Source organism: Oncorhynchus gorbuscha, unplaced genomic scaffold, assembly GCF_021184085.1.
Source record: "Oncorhynchus gorbuscha isolate QuinsamMale2020 ecotype Even-year unplaced genomic scaffold, OgorEven_v1.0 Un_scaffold_460, whole genome shotgun sequence".
In the NCBI taxonomy this organism is placed as follows: Eukaryota; Metazoa; Chordata; class Actinopteri; order Salmoniformes; family Salmonidae; genus Oncorhynchus; species Oncorhynchus gorbuscha.
Window position 1 is genome coordinate 260,943 of NW_025745298.1, and position 10,132 is coordinate 271,074.

The 10,132-nt window shown below is 47.3% G+C and overlaps 1 protein-coding gene across 2 annotated transcripts in view; it reads right to left on the reverse strand.

The window, feature by feature from the left end:
- LOC124018279 (aspartate aminotransferase, cytoplasmic-like) overlaps positions 1-9,389 on the reverse strand; it is a 15,660-nt gene extending 6,271 nt beyond the window's left edge. The window contains exons 1-5 of one of the 2 annotated variants that reach the window (XM_046333553.1): positions 9,091-9,389; positions 5,084-5,265; positions 3,032-3,155; positions 2,002-2,114; positions 618-722 (exon numbers count right to left, since the gene is read on the reverse strand). In XM_046333553.1, coding sequence (XP_046189509.1) covers positions 618-722; positions 2,002-2,114; positions 3,032-3,155; positions 5,084-5,265; positions 9,091-9,199 — 633 coding nt within the window. In that variant the 5' untranslated portion in view covers positions 9,200-9,389. The remainder of the gene's footprint in view (positions 1-617; positions 723-2,001; positions 2,115-3,031; positions 3,156-5,083; positions 5,266-9,090) is intronic. The other variant, XM_046333554.1, reaches the window with a different exon arrangement.
- Positions 9,390-10,132: the final 743 nt, after the last annotated feature.

Genomic DNA, 10,132 nt, shown 5'->3' on the forward strand with positions numbered 1-10,132 from the left:
AGTCTAGGGGGTATTCATTAGTCTAGGGGGTATTCATTAGTCTAGGGGGTATTCATTAGTCTAGGGGGTATTCATTAGTCTAGGGGGTATTCATTAGTCTAGGGGGTATTCATTAGTCTAGGGGGTATTCATTAGTCTAGGGGGTATTCATTAGTCTAGGGGGTATTCATTAGTCTGGGGGTATTCATTAGTCTAGGGGGGTATTCATTAGTCTGGGGGGTATTCATTAGTCTGGGGGGTATTCATTAGTCTGGGGAGTATTCATTAGTCTGGGGAGTATTCATTAGTCTGGGGAGTATTCATTAGTCTGGGGAGTATTCATTAGTCTGGGGAGTATTCATTAGTCTGGGGAGTATTCATTAGTCTGGGGAGTATTCATTAGTCTGGGGAGTATTCATTAGTCTGGGGAGTATTCATTAGTCTGGGGAGTATTCATTAGTCTGGGGAGTATTCATTAGTCTCAGACTGTCGTCACAGAACAGAAACAAGTTCATCCAAATGGAAAACGTTTTGCTTTGAAAACTAGAGTTTGTATTGAACAGACTCAGGTAGGTCCCTACCCGTTTGGTTCCGTTTGGTTCCTAGTGAATACACTCCTGCTGTCTCCCCTGTCTCACCTTCATGACCTCAGAGATCGTCTTCCATTCGTCAGGTGTGGGGTCTGTCCCCGTGGGGTTGTGGGCACAGGCATGGAGCACAAAGATAGAATGTTCTGGAGCGTTCTGACAAAATAACACACACCCACATCAATTATCAAGGACAGGATTAGGGATGTGCATTTGAAAGAATGTCTGCGTTCAAGTAATCTCATGAAAATGATTTTGAGTCGTCAAGTTAGTGTGAAACGGGGCTGATGGCAAAAAAAGTTTGCAGGGTGTTATCAGTTGTTCAGATTACTGGTTGTTTTGATACACAACTGAAAACCAAACTGAAATATGAACGAAAGACGATCATCTTTAGCTTGTTGTAGACTAAATCGTGCATGATGTCGCTCTAACTCAAGTCCCTCCATCCCTGCCCCTCCCTCCATCCCTACTCAACCCTCCATCCATCCATCCCTACTCAACCCTCCATCCCTCCCTCCCTCCATCCCTACTCAACCCTCCATCCCTACCCCTCCCTCCATCCCTACCCCTCCCTCCATCCCTGCCCCTCCCTCCATCCATCCATCCCTACCCCTCCCTCCATCCCTACCCCTCCCTCCATCCATCCATCCATCCCTACCCCTCCCTCCCTCCCTCCCTCCATCCATCCATCCCTACCCCTCCCTCCATCCATCCCTACTCATCCCTACTCATCCCTCCATCCATCCCTCCATCTCCCTACTCATCCCTCCATCTCCCTACTCATCCCTCCATCTCCATCCATCCCTAACCCTCCCTCCCTCCATCCATCCCTACTCATCCCTCCATCCATCCCTACTCATCCCTCCATCCATCCCTACTCATCCCTCCATCCATCCCTACTCATCCCTCCATCTCCATCTCCCTCCATCCCTAACCCTCCCTCCCTCCATCCATCCATCCCTACCCCTCCCTCCCTCCATCCATCCCTACTCATCCCTACTCATCCCTCCATCCATCCCTACTCATCCCTCCCCTCATCCCTCCATCTCCCTACTCATCCCTCCATCTCCCTACTCATCCCTCCATCTCCCTCCATCCCTAACCCTCCCTCCATCCATCCCTCCCTACCCCTCCCTCCCTCCATCCATCCATCCATCCCTACCCCTCCCTCCCTCCCTCCATCCATCCCTACTCATCCCTCCATCCATCCCTACTCATCCCTCCATCCATCCCTACTCATCCATCCCTACTCATCCCTACTCATCCCTCCCTACTCATCCCTCCATCTCCCTACTCATCCCTCCATCTCCCTACTCATCCCTCCATCTCCCTACTCATCCCTCCATCTCCATCTCCCTCCCTCCCTAACCCTCCCTCCCTCCCTCCATCCATACCCCTCCCTCCCTCCATCCCTACCCCTCCATCCCCCTCTCACCTCCAGGTCATCCATTATACCGGTCACGTCCAGGCCTTTCTTTTCTCCGTCCCAGTAGTGGTAGGGGCGGATGTCTTTAAACCCAGCATCAGAAAACACTGCATTGTGGTTCTCTATAGGGCGAGAGAAGCAGAAGGAGAAAGAAGGAGAAGATAAAGAAGAAGATGGTGAAGCGGTGGAGAAGAGGGTATTTGTTCAGTATGTTTGTGCTCTTAAGGAGATGGACTCAGTAGAAGTAGAATATGTTGATTGGCTCTGTGTGTCTGCTGCTGTGTCTCAGTTATCTTGTCGTCTAAACAGTCCTTATTGGCTCTACGGTTATCTTGTCGTCTAAACGGTCCTTATTGGCTCTACGGTTATCTTGTTGTCTAAACGGTCCTTATTGGCCCTACGGTTATCTTGTCGTCTAAACAGTCCTTATTGGCCCTACGGTTATCTTGTCGTCTAAACAGTCCTTATTGGCCCTACGGTTATCTTGTCGTCTAAACAGTCCTTATTGGCCCTACGGTTATCTTGTCGTCTAAACAGTCCTTATTGGCCCTACGGTTATCTTGTCGTCTAAACAGTCCTTATTGGCTCTACGGTTATCTTGTCGTCTAAACAGTCCTTATTGGCTCTACGGTTATCTTGTTGTCTAAACGGTCCTTATTGGCTCTACGGTTATCTTGTTGTCTAAACAGTCCTTATTGGCTCTACGGTTATCTTGTTGTCTAAACAGTCCTTATTGGCTCTACGGTTATCTTGTTGTCTAAACAGTCCTTATTGGCTCTACGGTTATCTTGTTGTCTAAACAGTCCTTATTGGCTCTACGGTTATCTTGTTGTCTAAACAGTCCTTATTGGCTCTACGGTTATCTTGTTGTCTAAACAGTCCTTATTGGCTCTACGGTTATCTTGTTGTCTAAACAGACCTTATTGGCCCTACGGTTATCTTGTTGTCTAAAGCAGTCCTTATTGGCGCAACGGAACCCAGGACTCCCTGGCTAAATCAATTCCATGTAAATGAGTTGGTTGTAGCCCTGCCCACTGACCCCAGGTTGGCGCGGAGACGTAGACGGGCGTGGCCGTGTTGTTGGTGCCGTTGTACCAGCGCCTCAGGAACTCCGCCCCGATCCTCAACGCACCGGTACCTCCCAACGCCTGGACCGCTCCCACCTGGAAAGAGAGAGAAAACGTCAACATTTGGGCAGGGCAAGGCAGAAGACTGTGTGTGTGTGTTTCCCAGTCCTACTACTCATCCTCCAGGATGTGTGTGTGTTTCCCAGTCCTACTACTCATCCCCCAGGATGTGTGTGTGTTTCCCAGTCCTACTACTCATCCCCCAGGATGTGTGTGTGTTTCCCAGTCCTACTACTCATCCCCCAGGATGTGTGTGTGTTTCCCAGTCCTACTACTCATCCCCCAGGATGTGTGTGTGTTTCCCAGTCCTACTACTCATCCCCCAGGATGTGTGTGTGTGTTTCCCAGTCCTACTACTCATCCCCCAGGATGTGTGTGTGTTTCCCAGTCCTACTACTCATCCCCCCAGGATGTGTGTGTGTTTCCCAGTCCTACTACTCATCCCCCAGGATGTGTGTGTGTGTGTGTTTCCCAGTCCTACTACTCATCCTCCAGGATATGTGTGTGTTTCCCAGTCCTACTACTCATCCCCCAGGATGTGTGTGTGTTTCCCAGTCCTACTACTCATCCCCCAGGATGTGTGTGTGTTTCCCAGTCCTACTACTCATCCCCCAGGATGTGTGTGTGTTTCCCAGTCCTACTACTCATCCCCCAGGATGTGTGTGTGTGTTTCCCAGTCCTACTACTCATCCCCCAGGATGTGTGTGTGTTTCCCAGTCCTACTACTCATCCCCCCAGGATGTGTGTGTGTTTCCCAGTCCTACTACTCATCCCCCAGGATGTGTGTGTGTGTGTGTTTCCCAGTCCTACTACTCATCCTCCAGGATATGTGTGTGTTTCCCAGTCCTACTACTCATCCCCCAGGATGTGTGTGTGTTTCCCAGTCCTACTACTCATCCCCCAGGATGTGTGTGTGTTTCCCAGTCCTACTACTCATCCCCCAGGATGTGTGTGTGTTTCCCAGTCCTACTACTCATCCCCCAGGATGTGTGTGTGTGTTTCCCAGTCCTACTACTAATCCCCCAGGATGTGTGTGTGTTTCCCAGTCCTACTACTCATCCCCCCAGGATGTGTGTGTGTTTCCCAGTCCTACTACTCATCCCCCAGGATGTGTGTGTGTGTGTGTTTCCCAGTCCTACTACTCATCCTCCAGGATATGTGTGTGTTTCCCAGTCCTACTACTCATCCCCCAGGATGTGTGTGTGTTTCCCAGTCCTACTACTCATCCCCCAGGATGTGTGTGTGTTTCCCAGTCCTACTACTCATCCCCCAGGATGTCTGTGTGTTTATGTTGACTTCCACCCCACGATGTATAATTTGAGTTACAGGAAGTAGAATTTAATTCAGTGCAATTCAAAGAAATTCGACTGAGTCATGGAACGAGTTATATTGAATCTGACAGGTCACACTTCCAGATACCAAATAATACATCACTTTTCCCTGGAAACAATGTTCATCAACTCTTTTAACCGTAGTGCTTAGAAGAGCCCATTATATTTCCACCAACCATTTCATTGGCTTCTTTTTGAAGGCCTCAGGTTCAACTTGAGTGTTGAACTAATACTGGGAAAAGTAGTATTTCCCCCATATTTAACTAAATGTAAGTGATTAAATATAATAACTTTGAATATTCACATACAGGTTTTGTTTTCTTTCATCATGCATTTCAAGATTTTGTCCTGAAAATGGATTGTTTTATATGCATGTATATAACGACATGTTTGATGTTTCAGGCACAAGACATATACTTGTACAGACTAGACCTAATGTAGAATAGAAGAGCCATTTGAAATTAATAGAATTTCACTCAATTCTATTTCCTTTAAGTAAAAATTGTAATTCTGTATTCTCCTAACAACTTCAATTCAATAATTCTATGGGAATTTATGAGGCATTTTCAATTCAATTCTGCTCAACTCTGGTACGTGTCTATGTATATACATGTGTCACTCCCTCCTACCTACCCTCCCGTCCTTGATGGCGGGGCTGTCATCTCCCAGGGCCACCTTGGAGGCAGCAGAGCGGAGCTCAGGGAGACCCAGGATGGGAAGATACTCGTGGTTCAGACTGTTGTCCTCCACGATCATCTGCTCTACCTTCTTCACTACGGGCAGGACCCACGGTAGACAGTCATCTGTACGGTAGGCTGAGGAGAGAGAGAGAGAGAGAGGAGACATTATATACTGTATCTAACTATCTAGACAGGACCCACGGTAGACAATCATCTGTACGGTAGGCTGAGAGAGAGAGAGAGAGAGAGAGAGAGACATTATATACTGTATCTAACTATCTAGACAGGACCCACGGTAGACAGTCATCTGTACGGTAGGCTGAGGAGAGAGAGAGAGGAGACATATACTGTATCTAACTATCTAGACAGGACCCACGGTAGACAGTCATCTGTACGGTAGGCTGAGGAGAGAGAGAGAGAGGAGACATTATATACTGTATCTAACTATCTAGACAGGACCCACGGTAGACAGTCATCTGTACGGTAGGCTGAGGAGAGAGAGAGAGAGGAGACATTATATACTGTATCTAACTATCTAGACAGGACCCACGGTAGACAGTCATCTGTACGGTAGGCTGAGGAGAGAGAGAGAGAGAGAGGAGACATTATATACTGTATCTAACTATCTAGGCAGGACCCACGGTAGACAGTCATCTGTACGGTAGGCTGAGAGAGAGAGAGAGAGAGAGAGAGAGAGGAGACATTATATACTGTATCTAACTATCTAGGCAGGACCCATGGTAGACAGTCATCTGTACGGTAGGCTGAGGAGAGAGAGAGGAGACATTATATACTGTATCTAACTATCTAGGCAGGACCCACGGTAGACAGTCATCTGTACGGTAGGCTGAGGAGAGAGAGGAGACATTATATACTGTATCTAACTATCTAGACAGGACCCACGGTAGACAGTCATCTGTACGGTAGGCTGAGGAGAGAGAGAGGAGACATTATATACTGTATCTAACTATCTAGGCAGGACCCACGGTAGACAGTCATCTGTACACCATCTGTACACAGGGCTCCAGAGTGGCGCAGCGGCCTAAGGCACTGCATCTCAGTGCTAGAGGAGTCACTACAGACCCTGGTTCGATTCCAGGCTGTATCCAAACGGGACATGATTGGGAGTACCATAGAGCGGCACACAACTGGCCCAGCGTCACCCGGGTTTGGGTTTGGCCGTCATTGGAAATAACAATTTGTTCTTAACTGACTTGCCCAGTTGTATAAAAATGTTTTATAATACACACTGTACATGTCTGTCAGCCTGCCTGCGTGGGCAGGACCAATAGCAGGCACCAGGCAGTCATTTACTGTAGGCTGGAGAGACAAACAAGCATTACAGAGTACAATAGCCTAGTTATAATGAACCTATTTAAAAATGTTAATGGTTGATACCAAAACAACCTTTCATAATGACCACTAGCAGGCTGCAACACAGCCATAGTGCAGCAGTATGTTCACTGCATACAGTCTGCTGTCACACCCTGCTCTGCTGGAGGTCACCCTGGCCTGAAGAAGTGTGTGTGTGTGTGTGTGTGTGTGTGTGTGTGTGTGTGTGTGTGTGTGTGTGTGTGTGTGTGTGTGTGTGTGTGTGTGTGTGTGTGTGTGTGTGTGTGTGTGTGTGTGTGTGTGTGTGTGTGTGTGTGTGTGTGTGTGTGTGTGTGTGTGTGTGTGTGTGTACAATCCTGTGCATGTGACTTCCGAAGAGCTTCATTTCCCTCTCTAAGGAAAACCCCATCCCCTTTCCTAGCAGGTTGAGCTAACCCCATCCCTTTTCCCTAGCAGGTTGAGCTAACCCCATCCATTTCCCTAGCAGGTTGAGCCAACCCCATCCATTTCCCTAGCAGGTTGAGCTAACCCCATCCATTTCCCTAGCATGTTGAGCTAACCCCATCCATTTCCCTAGCAGGTTGAGCTAACCCCATCCATTTCCCTAGCAGGTTGAGCTAACCCCATCCATTTCCCTAGCAGGTTGAGCTAACCCCATCCATTTCCCTAGCAGGTTGAACTAACCCCATCCATTTCCCTAGCAGGTTGAGCTAACCCCATCCATTTCCCTAGCAGGTTGAGCTAACCCCATCCATTTCCCTAGCAGGTTGAGCTAACCCCATCCTTTTCCCTAGCAGGTTGAGCTAACCCCATCCCTTTTCCCTAGCAGGTTGAGCTAACCCCATCCCTTTTCCCTAGCAGGTTGAGCTAACCCCATCCCTTTTCCCTAGCAGGTTGAGCTAACCCCATCCCTTTTCCCTAGCAGGTTGAGCTAACCCCATCCCTTTTCCCTAGCAGGTTGAGCTAACCCCATCCCTTTTCCCTAGCAGGTTGAGCTAACCCCATCCCCTTTCTCTAGCAGGTTGAGCTAACCCCATCCCTTTTCCCTAGCAGGTTGAGCTAACCCCATCCCTTTTCCCTAGCAGGTTGAGCTAACCCCATCCCTTTTCCCTAGCAGGTTGAGCTAACCCCATCCCTTTTCCCTAGCAGGTTGAGCTAACCCCATCCCTTTTCCCTAGCAGGTTGAGCTAACCCCATCCCTTTTCCCTAGCAGGTTGAGCTAACCCCATCCCTTTTCCCTAGCAGGTTGAGCTAACCCCATCCCTTTTCCCTAGCAGGTTGAGCTAACCCCATCCCTTTTCCCTAGCAGGTTGAGCTAACCCCATCCCTTTTCCTAGGAGGTTGAGCTAACCCCATCCCTTTTCCTAGCAGGTTGAGCTAACCCCATCCCTTTTGCATAGCAGGTTGAGCTAACCCCATCCCTTTTGCCTAGCAGGTTGAGCTAACCCCATCCCTTTTCCTAGCAGGTTGAGCTAACCCCATCCCTTTTCCTAACCTTAACCTAAGTCTTCTAACCGGCCACATACATTTTCCCACCCTGCTGAGTAAATTCTCCTTACCTGCTATGAAAAAGTCACTTCCGGTCATAGCTGTACTCCTAGGTTCCCCAACTGGCCGAATTTGGCCCGCGGCTAGCTCCAAATGATTTTGGAAATCTGTTCCAAAGTATTCCCACTCACAATAGTGAGATATGTGATCATATGAAAATACGTGATTATGTTCTAGTCAAATATTATATCTGTTTGGGCTTCTTGCCGTAAATTTGCTGTCATCAAATGACCATCGGCTCAAGAAAAACAGTGGTCCCGGTGTAGAATCTAGTTCATGAGTCCTGCTGTTCTCCCTCTAGTCAGAACCATTGTTCACCTGTCTGCGTCTGTCGTTGTGAATTTAACAGAGCCTGGTTTGGGGAACAGGTTGAAACAGTGAGTGAGAAGATACAGTCATGTATTCCCTACAGCCTTGGCATTGGAAGACTGATGAATGGAAGGGATGACAATATAACCTAGTAGTGAAGGCAGAGTGATCTATTCCAAACCCAACACAAGCATAACTATCTGTTCTGTACTGCATCCAGCAATCATTTTCTTTCCACCAGCTACAGAGCCCACTGGCTAATAGAGATCCAATTCCTAATTCTATGGCAATGGTATTCATCTCCAATGTTTAGGAATGACCACAGACCTAGACCTTTTGGAAGGTGTGTCACCCTACGACTGGTGATAAGTTAACAGTTTATAATACATTTCTATGGCGGACTGCCTGATCTGTTCTGTATGGACCGCACGGGTTCTCGTAGAATCAATCATGAGGTCACATTGCTTTCCAGTGTCCACCAAATGTCAAACTCCAGAATGAGCAGCGTTTTATAAATGCTTTCATGATAGATGCCCCTGTATTAGCAGAAAACTATGGCTGATATATGCGGCAGTCTAGTTGCACTTGCTGTCAAACTTCGACTAGTCTGTTAGCCTGCATGCTAACGAGGAAGGTCAAAGCCATGTTAGTTGGCAAGCATTCTAATGTCATGCTACTCAAACTAGTGCCCGTGGTCCAAGCAGTTTACCCGTCTGTGTTGCACATTCTAAACGTAAGTTAGCATAGCTTGTTGGAGTTTCTCTCGCTTACCTCCGACTCCCAAATTCACCTTCTGCGCGTGAGTGTCCTCTCTGAAATCGGCAGTCAGTTTAAAAACGGCCACTGGAGGGGCTTGAGGTACTTCGGCGAATATAGACATGATTATAACGGAGCAGGAGAAGGGGGAGAGTCGTTCTTGTTCAGTACCTCGCCGGTAAGGCTGCAGCGGTGAGACAGGCGATTGAGCTTCACCTTCAAAGCGCTACAAGGTACCACTGTGAAGCAGGAAAGAATAACTAAGTACTTCCGGGTCAGAATAAAGAGACAGTGCAAAGCCTAAATGGTCAACAATTGTTTTGTGTGTTCTCATATCATTTATTGCACTGTACGTTATGTTGCATTGAAAGGAGGGTCCATTTTACTCAGACTTCTAGTTGTGCTTATTCTTTCTGAGGTCTACAGGGCAAACTGGAACCAATGTCTGGAACGGGCGTCAACCCAATGACCAATGAGATAGCATGGAATACTGACCGGGGCTGCGAGACAGCCAATGAGAGCCAAGCATCTGAAAGGTCAAGGGCTAGTGCAGCTGTATGGCTGTGCACATGGAAATGATTCGGTTGTTTGAATAGGTGATATCAAAGCAACTGGATATAATTTTACATCCTGTATGTTGATATATATTTTAGCTACTGTACTTTATCAAACGTATTGTATCTGACATTTTAGGAAAGTATTATAATTGTGGCTTTAGTCCCGAGAGCAAATTAGACACTGTCTGCAAGTGACTATACAGGAGATTATGAATAGATTCATAAAGATTCAATTTCATCAAAATAAATAGCATAATGAGTAAACATAGTTCTGAATGTTTGATTACGGGCTATTAAACATATGCAATTACTCTTTGCGCCACTAGATGTCAGCCTTAGCTAGCAAAGCAAGATATGCTGTCATTTTATCCCAGGGTTTCCCAACCCTGTCTTTGCATTTGATAAATATGCAGCTCCAAAAATAGTTTGGTGACCAAGAATATTAACGGTTTACTTTGCAAGCTCACCAGCAACGGGGCATGAAGCAACAATAGACCTAC